Below are 13,974 nucleotides of genomic sequence, written 5' to 3' on the forward strand. Positions count from 1 at the left end.
CGACATGCAGAGGTTTGATGTGGCAGAAGAGGATGTAAGGGATAGACTGTGAAGAAGGTAGATGATCTGCTGTGGCAACCCATAAATAACTATACAATGTCTCTAATAGTAATCCTTGATAGCAGATTCACTTTATCAACATCTGGTATTTTTATTGCACTCTTGTGAAGTGTTATTTGCACTCTGCTTGTTCTGCTGTGATAGACCCGAATGGCTTCTGTTAAAAAGACGTGTAAATTAAAAACACTAATGTATTTGTTAAAGCATATGTTTGAAGTTTTTAGGTTTTAGCCAGTTATAGCAGTTAGATAAGTCTGTTTTCAGGAATTTTAGTTTTTATGTTGAATTAATGCACAGTAGCTCCCGTTTTCTTACAAATGGCATATTGGTTTAGTAATTCCAACATGTAAAGCTGTGCTCAAGATTAAAGATTTAAAGCCTTAATCAAGATTTAAAGCTACAACTTTAAAAGCTGTGCTCAAGATTACAACTTCGAGATAAGATCAGAAGATTCAAGCTGTATTCATTGGTTACATGGTTTCATATCTCCTAACACAACAAGGAATGAGGTGAAGCAGATGTTTAAAAAAATAGAAATGTAACATCTGCTCCTTGTTATTCATCACAGGATTGGGTTTTGGATGCTTGTCAATCACAATGAGTTATCATACTCCTCACATATTTCAGGATGTAAACAACGTGCAATAAATGTGGAAAAAAAAAACTAAATCAAAAAGTAGAAACTTGGCAGCTTTTTAATCACACACTAAAATTCAGTATTTTTTGCATTCATTTTTATATACACACAGGATGTCAAGAATCCTGACAAGTTCATGCCCTTGTGTAATTTGTGTATTTTGTAAAAGCAGGTTTATTTATATATATAATGTAATATATAAACAAATAATATACACAAAAAACAACATGGGTATTATTCACTAAAACACACAAAACACACTGAACAATCTATAGCCTTAAAAAAGATACAAAAAACAAACAAACTTGTATTTCATATTGGAAAGTTTTTTTTCAAAAGGTAGTAAAATTAATTTACAAATGTAGAAGTCGCACACATATTACAAATGGACAAGGATATAGAATACACCGTATTGTAGATTGGGTCAGCTTTCTGTGAATGCAGGTAAAGTGAGATTTGAACTCCACTCACAAACACAAACCTACAAATTGTTATTCTTTGTTCTGCACTTCATTTACTGGCTAAACATCCAGTCAAGCTCACTGAAACGGGCGAACAGAAACTGATCCTGCACTGCGATGAAATGAGATCTGCGAGCTTGGGGTCATTTCTGTGAGTGTTAGGCACTAAATCTAAACATAAGTAATGTTGACAGAGGTAAAGCTTGGCTTGGAACTGGATCTTCATCCCAGCATGCTCAGCAGAGAGGATGACAGAGCAATGTTCCCTGCCCTCTCGCATTTCTCCTATTTCCTGCAATTAGCTTATCAGAAAAACAATAAGAGGGAAACGGATGAAGGTTAGCAAGAAAGCTTAAAAGAAAAAACACACAAAGTAAACACAAAGAGAAGGTAGATGGAGTTCTTGGGTGCACAGCTATGGCATCAGTGGTTGCTGATGTGTGGACCAGTCGGAAAGTTCCTTGATGTAGTTTGGACCAAATAGATCACTGCAGTTCTCTGTGTGCAGAGGATATGAGTTATCATCACCAGGACCTGAGAAGCATAAAACAGCACATAAACACACAGTCATGGCAACAATCATGGCTGTTATCACACCTTTAATGCATTTAATTTTATCCCACTTTTACAGATTGTTACATGTACACATAATATATTGAATTTGATCTGTCAGGCTTAACGCTCATCTACCTAATAGAGCTGTGTTTGTTTGTTTGTTATTCTCATAGTCTTTCCCTCAGTGTTACTCACCCCAAAATCCATATTTATACAAAAATATATAGTACAACACACTTCCTGTTCATGTTTACATTTACTCTGTCCGAGTAAAATTAAAACATTTCAGGATGTAATTTAATTTAAATCATTAGTTATTATCAATCTCTGGCTCTCTTCCACAGTGCATTTCTCTGTCTTCTCTGTATTATTCTAGGGGGTTTACCTTACAATACAAAGCGCCTTAACTGTTGCTGTGATTTGGCGCTATATGAATAAAACTGAATATAATTGGAAATGTTTACATTAAATCCACATACAGTAAAATGCTGTACTGCAGTTTAGTACCGTGAAGTAGAAGGGTTATGTTTTTTCATATTTAAGATTTCATTTAACTATTGACTAATAATACTTTGCAGAAATAAAATAAGCGTCATACAGTGCCAGTGGTTCCAGAGATTGTGTGTTCTCCATCCTCTCTGCTCCCCGGTCTGGTTCCAGAGCTCAGTGTTGTTTAAGTGATCCATCAGCTTCAGGAAATAAAACACTGAAAGTTAGTCAAACAGATATACAGAGCAGCACATACAGAATCAAAACTGCAGCAAAAAGAAATTCCCAGGAAACTGATCTCGGTTAAGTCAAATATGATGTAGTTCAATTACATAGCAATTATTTTTCGTTTCCTGAGGAAAAACTGCATGTTTTTGCAAGAATACCAAGACTGTTGGTTTGCATTTGATTAGTTAGCATATTTAAGATATGGTACCTTAAAGACGGCCTCACTCTGTTCCTGGTCCACTGGTTTGGCGTCCCACATCCCTGCATACCAACAAGAACCATCATCAATCTTTTCAAAGTGTCTCTTACATCCAAAACACCAACAGAGCACTTTAAAGACAAAGCATCTCACCCTGTCTTTGAATGCTGGTAAATGTGTTCTCTGCAACAGCTTCCACCTTCTGTGGTATGTCTGTAATGGGCCTTGTTGTTGTGGGTTGCCAAATCTGTGTGTTGTGCATGTCATTAGATGTGCATTCACCTAAACTGGTCTGTCTTTCTCTGGATCGGTCGAATAACCGCAGCCCTGAGAGGAGAGAGAGTAGGACTGAAACATGAGGCCAGTGTTTGCAGGTAAAGTTGGGAAATACACTTTAAGTCTGTATCTTACCTCTTCTGCGTTTCTGTGTTTGTGAGCTGGGCAGCATCCTGTAGACTCTGTAGGCATTACTGCCTCTCTTTTTGCTGTGCTCTCGCAGCTCACAGATGTCAGGCAGAGAATTCAAGGCACAGCGGAAATTTGCTTTCCATGTCTTTGGATCTGGCTTATCTTTGCCTGGATGGTACCGTCCTAAAGAAGCATATACAGAAAGGTTAATGATAAAGTCAGAAAAAGACTGTGGTCAGGTGTGCGTAGCTAGGGAAGTCTGCGGTGTGCATAGTTTTAACCACAGACTTTATTTAAAAGCTGCACACAGCAAAAGAACGTCTCCTAAACCTGCAATATTTCTAATGGCCAACAGGGGGCAACTCATCCGGTTGCAAGTAGCCAAATCGAAAAGAAGTCAATGAGAAACTGATCCTACTCATTTCACGAGTGACTTCAGTAAACATCCTTCTTACTAGGCTATGGATGGCCTCAGTTATAAGTGTCACAGCTTCTTTGTTACAGCATAGTATTTGTTTTAAAAATCATGGTCCCAGTTACAGTGACAACAAAACAGAATACACTTTAGGTCACAGCTTCCTTGTGATTTACTAGAGATAATCATACTCATGGGTGTGCGTAATTATAGAGGCTGAAAAATAGTCCAGAAAACAATGGAAGGCAGCTACAGCCAAATTCTTTATACTGTTAAAAAGGATTAAAGGTGTGGCTGCACCTATTAACATACTTAACAGTAATATCACAATTTGGAATGTGTGAAGTCCTTAAAATATAGTCAGATGTGTCTTATAATTAAGGAAACTCAATTTATTAAATTTTGTAAATCAACAGGAAGGATACAAGGAAAATGAACTACAAGTCTGATACAAAAATTGTAGTACATGTAGCAGTTTCTTGGTTTCTGATTGAAGACAAAAGAACATGGAAATAACACACTGACTGCAATAAAGAAAAAAATGCTACCAATTTTGTATAAAACAGTGGATGTAAACTATAAGGCCCTGCAATAACCGATATAGGTAATTGCTCCATTATGCTCAAACATTTTTTTTATTGTGTGGAACTGTGGGGATCAACCTTTAAATGTACCTTTAGATACTAATTATTAACAAGCCAAGTTACTGTGGTCCCACCAATCCACTGTTTCTAAAATCTCACAGCATGGGCTTTCACGATTTGGTTCTTTAAAAAGTTGCGTAAAATCAAAGTCCATCTCAGACTGTGTACAATTATTTTTTAGTCTAAGATTTGAGAGGTATTTATATTTTCACTGTACAAAAAGCTAGAAATAATAAAAAAATTATATTTATCTTGTTGGGGTAAAAATGTGAACTAATCCTGCAATTAATTTTTGGGTTTCAAAAGAATGATTTACGAAGATATTTTTTAGTGTTATGAGTGAATTATTTTGTATTTGTTGTTTTCTTTTCCTTTTCTAGGGTAGGTTAGCTATAGTGAAACAAATGTAAGCCAGGCATATATAAGCATTGCTTCTGCCTGAACCTGTTCAGTCACTTGTCAGTACATAGATAGACTTTATGTGTACTGTAACAATCTCTATTTATGTGATTGCTGAATAAAGTACTTTTTGTATAGTAAAAATGGGGAAGAAAAACACAGCTGCGGCCAGCAAAGCAAGGTTTTTAAAGGGAAATTCTGATGTAGTTTGACCAGTGTACCTATGTCACTATGCCCTTTTTGGTTTCCTCTCATTAAAGTGAATAAAGGGAACAAGAAGTAATACAAAGCACATATCAACGTAAGCACTGCAAAATTCCTGAAGCCTTAAACTAGTACCAAGGAAAGGACCACACGGTAATCTTCAGAGACTAGTTAGTGGTTGACTGATTAGTTTGAAAATCACAGCCTTTGGTTTCAACTCTTTGTAATGACACTAGCCCAACTGTCAATAAAAACAACAAGTAATCAAATCAGAACTAGTGTATGCATAATGTTTGACTTGTTCCCAAGTTCCGCTTTGCCAAATTGTGTTATTACACACATTTAACACATGTTTGTACCACAACATGCCACTAAGGGTGTAAGTCCCCTGTTTGGATTGGAATTTCAATGTATTTTATTTAAGATTACATTTTAATTATATTTACCTACAAATACTTAAAGATAGTCATAGAAAAAGAAGATTTTTACATCCTTATTTTTGCTACATCTTTATTTAATATTCATTGTGTTGATGTGCATGGATGGTCTGTTTTTCAAATGCTTCTTTATTTTACCAATAGAAATGCGAAAAGGACTGTTATCCCTTACAAGCATTTAAATCTCCTTTTTTGTAAAATAACTTTAAGTTAGGCAAGATAGGCAAGACACTCCCAAAAAGTGTAAGATGGGGGGAAATACATTTTTTCCTCTCTAAATCATTAACAAGTTACAAAATAATTAAGATACTTATGCAGTACTTAAATGTACTCACAGTAAAATTGTTTCTTTGTTTGTAAAACCTTGATCTGTTACCTCTTTATTCTAGTGTACCCATGTTTAAGCATTCGAAATTCCATTTAATTACAAAAGAACTAAACCCTTAATCGCGGGCCCTATCATGAAGTGTTACCAAGATTCTCCATCACCTGGTGCCAGACCAGGCTTAATGGTGAATCGTTAACATCATTCATCATTAACCCTGCTGTCAGGTGACTTCATCCAGTATGGTCGCCTTTCTCAAATTTAGCACAACAGTTTAACTTGGCTCTCAGCCAGCCTTCTGAAAAGAACTGTTAAAGTAATAAAATCACCGGAGCTTTAAGATCCACTATGGATCACTTACAGCAGACAAGGGCTAACAGGAATTAAAGGGGCACAGGCAGCGGCCACTGAAACCTCCCATTCATCAAGGTTTCCACAAGTCTCATGTCAAAGACCTTTTTTTATTTAAGACATTAACTCCATGTAGCTTTTTATGGTTTGTGTTCAAATCAATTTAGTATTTATTTCACACTGTGTGTTTACACAGACAGTTCATGAATATGTTTTGTCTCTTTTTTAGAGCTTGTTTTTTTTAAGCCTTAATGTTGTACTTTGACAGCAATTCGATCGCTTTGAGCATTCACAGCAAGTGAACTGGAGCTTTCCCATGATGCAGATGCAGTCATAAATCGCAACTTTCCCAAGACGGAAACATGTTTAACACATGCGCACATACACTTATGCTTCTCTGTGCATTGACCAAAACAATAATGTGGGGATAGAAGACTATGAAAAATATATGTTTTATATTCTGTGAATTGTGAAAACTGTGTGATCCACTAAAAGGAGTGAGGAAAATTACTCAGTGTTATGTATTAAATTACTAGAAGAAGGTTATCAGACTACTCATGAGAAGATATCAGTTAAATGATCTGGGAAGATAACATGTATTAGAATGCTTCAGTTTGGAACTGGAGAGCGTCAGAAGGGACTTACATGAACTGAGCTGACATCCCTAACGTCATTGCAACAGCTTGTAGTGCCAACTATTTACGCTTAAAGAGACCATGTCTATGTTTGATTGGATAAGGCTTGTTTTATTTGAAGTTGCCGTCAAGCTCTCATCACTTAGCTGGAAAGTAAACAGGAATGTGGTAGATCTAGAAAGACTGAGCAACACAACCGTGGAGCTCTTCACTGGAAACACTTCTAGAACAGAAGAAACCGGTCTATAGGCAAATCTCATCAGGGTCGTTAAAACAATGATTGCAATGCAATTTAAGTAGCATTTAGAAACTTTGTATCTGTTCTCTAAAGTATGTAACCCTAAAAAAATACATTCCGTGTTGAACATTCCCATGACTTTGTTGTTTTTGTTTCTGCGAATAAAGTAATTATCCTGATCTTTTTGTTAGATGTATATTTTTAGGGGAGCATATCAGCTCCCTAACAGATCCCTGATCAGACTTGTACCAGGGAAGTTATGAAGACAGGGCTCACCTCTTAAACTATCAAGATACCAGGACACAATAGACCCCTACCAAGATAATCTTTCATGACATATGTATGATAATTTTTATTACTATTTACTGTAAAAACAAATAGATATCTTTATAGTTCAACGCTAATATGAATAAAGCGCTGAGATTCTGGCCCAGGGATTGATTTTGGTAGTTATTTGTGGGATGTTCCTGTGGTTTCTGTTTGTAGTTCTTGTTGCTCTGTATCGAAACACGAGCGTGCAGTGAAAAAAATGTAGCATAAGAACTTTGTTCTGATCAGTAAGAGCGATCAGTACAACAGATGGATAATAAAACAGTCTGAATTGAGCCGAGAAACAATCAGATGAAACAAATCACATAGTGTCAGTGTTTTGCTCTTACCTGTATGCATGGCCCAGCTCCGGAAAAGGGTAGCATCTCGCTCAATACTCCAACCATGGCGAGCGGCATGTTTCCATGGGATCTGGAAGATTCGTGCTGACTGTTGAATGAAAAAGAAAACAAACTGTGATTTGTTGTATTATTCCCAGGATTATTTAAGAATAAATGCCTTATTATGTCTACCTACTGTGATTTTAACTATAGGAAACTTTCTAAACCCCAGTTGTATTTGTATATGTGTGTAGGTGTATGTAGATATGGTGGTAAGAAGAAGGTGATCTACCTGGTCCAGCCAGCTGACTCCTGGATACCTCCCAGACTGAATCTGTTCCTCCAGCCACGGCCTCAGCCTGAGCCGGCCTTGTTGCTGCATGCTCCAGTCTGTGCTTCAGGTGAGTGGAAAAGGTGGTCAGTACAAAAGCAGGAGTTTCAGCAATAACAGAAAATTTCTTAGGAGCTCAGATTAAATCAGAGGTCATGCTGGGACACCCTTCCTACCTGGCTGGTTCTTCCAATCAGAAGACTCACAGTTAACACGATCCCGCTCCTCCTCCAATAGTCTAACACACAGGCTCTTCCTGTTACAGAAAATATTGTATACTGCATGTTATTTGCTTCGAGTGGAGTTGAATTGGAATAGTGCGGTTATAGGTGGGAGGAGAGTTGTAAAGCTGCTTGTACAGGTTTTTTAATCCTTTTCCAATAGTTGAATATAGACAGAAATGCTGGTTTATTAACCAGTTGTTTACAGTTAATTTAAAATAACTTGTATAAACATGGGGGAAAAGGTAAATATATATTATGTTTGCATGATATGTGAATTTTTGTATATGTCAGCTGCTGCAGAAAGTCAGTGTCAGTATATTTTTTATTTTGGCTTTATTAAGTCACAGCACAGTTGCGAGATAGCATCTATTCATGTTAAGACCACAAGGTGGAAGCACAAGCAATGGTGTAGTAATGGTGACGTTCCCTTACATGTTGCAACAGGGCCTCGACTTTTTAGTGTACATGTTCAGTACAGTTCAGTTAAGCACGAACATTTCTTTTAAACCTTTGCGCCCACCACTATTACTGAGCACAGTCACACACATATACATACACACAAAAGCAACAGGATACAGAACACACACATATATATGCACTATGTAGTATCGAATATAGTGACTTTGACTCACCATAAATGCTTGATGTCTTTATTTTAAGTAGCACATAAACACTAGTTTACATTAGTCCACTGTCATGTTTAAGTACACATATTTACTACATGAGGATCCAAAATACAAATAACATGTATCCTACTTAAGGTATATACTTTTCAATTGTATTTTGCATTATGGTCAATTAATTTATGTATAAGATATAATCTCAAAAATGCATTACCAAATTTCATTGGTGTACCAAAGCACACAGCAGACAAAGCTTGTTGTGGATCATTCAAACCTGTTTGTCTCATTGAAGGAAACACAACTCAGAAGTATTCACATTTATTTGAACTGTTTTATACAACAAAAAATTGTGATATTAAGATTCACATCACCCAAATACAGAATAAAGTTGTTTCTTTCAGTTGCATATATTAAAAAGTAACTATGTTTTTATTTTGACAACTACAACATGCTGAAGGCGATGACGTGTGCTTCTGTGGAAACAGATCAACAGTTCCAAAGAAGAGCAATGAGGAAGTAATTTCATAACTCTGAACAGCAGCCCTGAAGGGCAGATAAGTGTTGCGGCTTGTTTTAGTCAGAGAGTGCAGCCATTTCCAATGTAATTCCTACTTAAAAGGTTTAGACTTAATGGGCAAATTGTCTATCTTTTCTATTCTTTTAAACTGAGATTTAAATGAAAACTCTAAAATGGCTCAAGAGGATTACTGAGTTGACATTTTAGACAGATTTGATACAGCTTAGTCATCTCAGCCTTTATGCATTTAAGGAATCTGTCTTTAAAAAGAAATGCAGAATGACAACACAAACCAAACTGAACAAAAAGAAGAAAGAAAATTCACTTTGTTCAATATCAGATGTGGAATGTAGATAAATGATGTGATAGGAGCTGTTTTGCCTATCCCTTTGTAGAAAACAAATACTGAAAATATTAAGGGATAGGCGCATACTGGTTGATATCTGATATCAGTCATTTTATGTGGAAATTTCATGGATACTTCACAATTTTCAATCAAAAACTTCAGAAAGAAAGTATTTACAGTTGAAATGTTTTCAGAATGAATACCTGTGGATGCTCTATATTGAAAATGTATACATTTATATGTAAAAGCAGGACTTACAGTGTAAAGATCCCATGCAGTGCAAAAAACAGATACTAATTGGCTCTTGAGTTACAATAATTTTAAAACAGTTTCCAAGTTCAAGAATGAACCATAGGTCACAGTCACAGTGCTACACAGCTTGATAGCCAGCATCTGTAATTATTGGCACAGAGTGGTCAACAGACATTAAGGGGGGAAAAGGTATTTGGAGCTGCCCGCCCTGGACATTGTGGATAAAACCTGGAAAGACTTCACTTAAGATGCTTTGAGGAGTCTTTTTGAATAATTTTTCGTACTCACCATTTCCTTGCTCTAAAAGCAAAATATCAGGTTGCTTCTCCAGACTTGGAAGTGCCTGGTAGTCATCATCCATTGCAAGAAAGCTGTTTGACCCTTTAGGCACACAACCATAACAGGGATTTTCATCACAAATTGTGACCTCTTCACCTAGCTTTGGTTTACCACTGATGACCTCATCAGAGCTCTCAAACTCTGCCTCAGCTCTGGATGAAAATTCACAAGAATCAGATGCGTTAGTCCCACTAGAGACAGAGGACAAGCTGGTGTCTTCTTCATACGAAAATGTCCCAGAATCTGCTTTGTAGGATTGATATGGCATGTTTGGTTGCCTTAGAAATGAACCAGAATCTTGCTGAGCAGGAACTTGACAAGATGGTAGCAGCTGATGAGGACAAATTTCCATGTCGCTCTTACTGGGATGGTAATCAGGGACACAAAGCATTTCAGCCTTCTCCTGTGCCTCCAAGTCGCCCGTCATGGCCTGATGTTCAGAGACGGGGATTAGGAGGGAATAGGATTTATTTTCAAATACAGATGATCCTGAACTGGTGTCATTAGCTTGGACACTACACGGACTGTAGGGAGCTGAGCATAAATCGCTTTTTTGCATATTCATTAATTGTGTAAGGGGACTGGTGGTCACTGGTGATATGGGGCTAATATTCAGGAAAAGTTTAGAAAGCACATCATGAACAGCTTTAGTGATAGGAGGTTCTTCGTTCATAGTCTCAGGGGGTTCGGCATTCGCATAACTGAGATCGGAGGAGCCCGTGCTGATCCCACTGGTTTGCTGAAGGCTTCCACTGCTTGTGTCTGTCAGTGACATCTTCGACCTGAATAGAGAAACAATTACTGAAACTGCCAGATAAAAATCCTCAAGAAAATATCTTGTAATGCTGATGCATCAATAGAGCCAATACTGACCCCAGTTTACTGTCATCTGGTATAAGGGGCTCAATGCAGATAGTGGAGGTAATGGATGGCTCAGGTTTTAAGACCTAAACAAAGGGGATGAACAGTGTTAAACATGACGCAGGTCATAAATTCAAGCTCAGCTGTAATCCTGTCAGATTGTGTGAGAAGTACTATCCGATATAAGGTGCAGGGCGCCGTCAGTAAATGTTATACTCAGTGAACTAATTAAGTTGTTATTAACTTAAGTTGTTAAGTTAATACTCAATTTTGCTCTACAAAATTATATTAGGACATTATGCTGCTACTGTTCTATCAAAATTTTAAATGAATATCTTCATATGTGGCTCTTATTTTTCCTAAAAACAAATTTAAGGTAAAAAAACAAAATCTGGTAATTCTTTGTTTTTACATTCATCGGGTCCCAATATGCCCAAATATCGAAGAAAAATTAAAAATGCATGCCGTGGAAGACTTCAGGTCTTAGGAGGTTAAGGACAGAACATAAATCCAATGAATTGCTACTAATGAAGAAGTAATGAAAAAAAATTAATAAAAATTTCCCACAATTATTACTAACAAAATACACGAGTGTAACATTTGAAGTCAGAAGCTTTTAACTAGTGTGAAATATGTCTCACCTGTTCCTTGCTTGGATAGATATTAAGAAAGCTTGGATTTGGAGGTTTGGTAACTACATCCCACCAGTTTCTTTTAAACCTAAAAGGAAACGTTAAAAAAAATAAATCAACAAAAAATAAAAAAGTTCTAGTATTTAGGAGAAATGTGCACTGGCAGAAACTGGCACAAAAAACAAACTTTTTATATGCACAACCTACTTGAAATAATAGCCACACACAACAGCGCTTAAGATGACGGCAGCAATACTGAGGCAGATGATGATAACCACGGGCAGGTAGTGTGAGGAGCGAGCTGTGAAGGTACGCGTTTGAAAAAAGTTTAATGCTTTTTCTATTTGTACGGAAAATTTTTTGTTATTTCCAAAAGCATTAACAAAACCTTTGTGACCAACAATTCAAGCAAAAATGAAAACAGGGGAGAGGATAAACATGATAATGAAGAACAGGTTCAATTTGTATTGTGACATAAGTCAGGAAGTTTAACGCAATAACCACATTATTCAAAGTGTTTGGAGAAAGTACATATTAACACTAATGCAAATAACAAATGTGCGTGCACTCTCTGGAACGTAAATAGAAGGACATGACATCATAGTAATTCTGTTGTTTTGGAGAAAAATTCAAATGAACAAACTGAACCTTCACAGCAAAGTATGCATCGCTTTGCTTTTGAGATATTCAAGGATCTTTTATATTTGAATACAGGACATTATAGTTCAGCTTTAATGTTACAATCTGAGGAGCTCATCTCCACTTTTCTCTGGAGACAGCGGCTTCCATGAAAGTTAGTTTGAGAGTTAATATTAAAACTCATTATTTTTCAGCTGAATGTGTAATAGAAATATAATTCGGGCCTCTTAACACGGTTAAGAAATACAGAATTTACAACTGAAAAAAGACAATACTTACCAGTTTGAAATTCCCACTCTTCGCTACTGTCACTGAACTTGCCACTCAGACTTATGAAGCTTTTCACGCTGACCACATATGCTGAACTGGGATCCAGGTCTTGACCTTTTATTGCATAGTAATTTAGTCCATCAACTGTGGCTGGTTTGAAAGGTCCAGATGTCTAGTATGGAGGAACAAAAATGAGTTTGACAGTTGCCCATGTTTACATCTCCAGAACAAATAGTTACTGTGGCATTGTTCCTACCTTTTCTGTTTCTCCTTTTTTATAGTAAGTCACCACAGCAGTCATTTCATTGTTTATAAATCCCTCCATGTTTGACGTCCACATGACTTCAAATTTCCCTTTGAATTCATTGACTGATTTGATTGTTGGAGTTTTTGGTTTTACTGTACAGAAACAGAAACAAGAGCATTAAAGTGAATGTTTGTTCGCCCGGTCTTTCTGGCAGATGCAGAGTTATGGGCTGTAATTTAAAAGGTCCTCACATACAAGGTCTTAAATAATCAGGCCCCATCTTATCTTATTGACCTTTTAGTACCATATCACCCTATTAGAGCACTTCGCTCTCGCTCTGCAGGCCTACTTGTTGTTCCTAGAGTATTTAAAAGTAGAATGGGAGGGAGAGCCTTCAGTTTTCAGGCCCCTCTTCTGTGGAACCAGCTTCCAGTTTGGATTCGGGAGACAGACACTATCTCTACTTTTAAGATTAGGCTTAAAACTTTCCTTTTTGCTAAAGCATATAGTTAGGGCTGGACCAGGTGACCCTGAATCCTCCCTTAGTTATGCTGCAATAGATGTAGGCTGCCGGGGGATTCCCATGATGCATTGAGTTTTTCCTTTCCAGTCACCTTTCTCACTCACTATGTGTTAATAGACCTCTCTGCATTGAATCATATCTGTTATTAATCTCTGTCTCTCTTCCACAGCATGTCTTTTATCCTGTCTTCCTTCTCTCACCCCAACCGGTCGCAGCAGATGGCCGCCCCTCCGTGAGCCTGGTTCTGCCGGAGGTTTCTTCCTGTTAAAAGGGAGTTTTTCCTTCCCACTGTCGCCAAAGTGCTTGCTCATAGGGGGTCATATGATTGTTGGGTTTTTCTCTGTATCTATGAAGTGCCTTGAGGCGACTTTTGTTGTGATTTGGCGCTATATAAATAAAATTGAATTGAATTGAATTAAAAGAAGTCAACATACTGCTCTCTGTGACACTGAAAACTTTTGACTCCATGACGTTGCCATCTTTCCAGATAGTTGCTGTGTGAGTTTCTCCAAGCACGAGTATCAGTCGAAAGGAGCAACAACATTGTCCAGTGCCACACTGTTGTAAAAAGCAATTCTTCTTACTGTGGGAAATAATAATACAAAATGTTTAAAACAAATGATATTTATGACATCTTGTGCTGATTAAGCTAATATTACGTTTTTATGTACAGCATTTTCACCCAATGCCTCCATCCCACATTTTTATTTCCTCTAGCTTAGAAAAGCCAGTGTTTGAGTCTCACAAAATCACGGCTGGAAAATGAAAGCATTCCCCCTGAAATCCCAAGATGATCACTAGATAAAAGAGGAGTTGAAATGGAAGAGTTAGGCTC

The 13,974-nt window shown here is 37.2% G+C and overlaps 2 protein-coding genes across 6 annotated transcripts in view; both read right to left on the reverse strand.

Annotated features, from left to right (window-relative positions):
* Nucleotides 1-736: 736 nt before the first annotated feature.
* On the reverse strand, nucleotides 737-8,400 carry irf1a (interferon regulatory factor 1a). The gene is made up of 8 exons (XM_040010638.1): nucleotides 7,843-8,400; nucleotides 7,628-7,730; nucleotides 7,345-7,444; nucleotides 3,041-3,220; nucleotides 2,783-2,956; nucleotides 2,639-2,691; nucleotides 2,312-2,402; nucleotides 737-1,692 (listed from the first exon to the last, which is right to left on the reverse strand). The coding sequence occupies exons 2-8, from the start codon at nucleotides 7,715-7,717 to the stop codon at nucleotides 1,574-1,576; spliced, it is 807 nt and encodes a 268-aa protein (XP_039866572.1). The 5' UTR covers nucleotides 7,718-7,730; nucleotides 7,843-8,400; the 3' UTR covers nucleotides 737-1,573.
* Nucleotides 8,401-8,815: 415 nt separating this feature from the next.
* Nucleotides 8,816-13,974, reverse strand: part of LOC120720834 — a 34,494-nt gene continuing 29,335 nt past the window's right edge. For 3 of the 5 annotated variants that reach the window (XM_040010633.1, XM_040010634.1, XM_040010635.1), the window contains 7 exons: nucleotides 13,574-13,722; nucleotides 12,626-12,768; nucleotides 12,379-12,541; nucleotides 11,668-11,761; nucleotides 11,470-11,548; nucleotides 10,841-10,914; nucleotides 8,816-10,749 (listed from right to left, as the gene is read on the reverse strand). In XM_040010633.1, coding sequence (XP_039866567.1) covers nucleotides 9,747-10,749; nucleotides 10,841-10,914; nucleotides 11,470-11,548; nucleotides 11,668-11,761; nucleotides 12,379-12,541; nucleotides 12,626-12,768; nucleotides 13,574-13,722 — 1,705 coding nt within the window. In that variant the 3' untranslated portion in view covers nucleotides 8,816-9,746. The remainder of the gene's footprint in view (nucleotides 10,750-10,840; nucleotides 10,915-11,469; nucleotides 11,549-11,667; nucleotides 11,762-12,378; nucleotides 12,542-12,625; nucleotides 12,769-13,573; nucleotides 13,723-13,974) is intronic. The other 2 variants (XM_040010632.1, XM_040010631.1) reach the window with 1 other exon arrangement.

The sequence above is a fragment of the Simochromis diagramma genome, unplaced genomic scaffold (genome assembly GCF_900408965.1).
Source record: "Simochromis diagramma unplaced genomic scaffold, fSimDia1.1 OVJJ01000603.1, whole genome shotgun sequence".
Classification (NCBI taxonomy): domain Eukaryota; kingdom Metazoa; phylum Chordata; class Actinopteri; order Cichliformes; family Cichlidae; genus Simochromis; species Simochromis diagramma.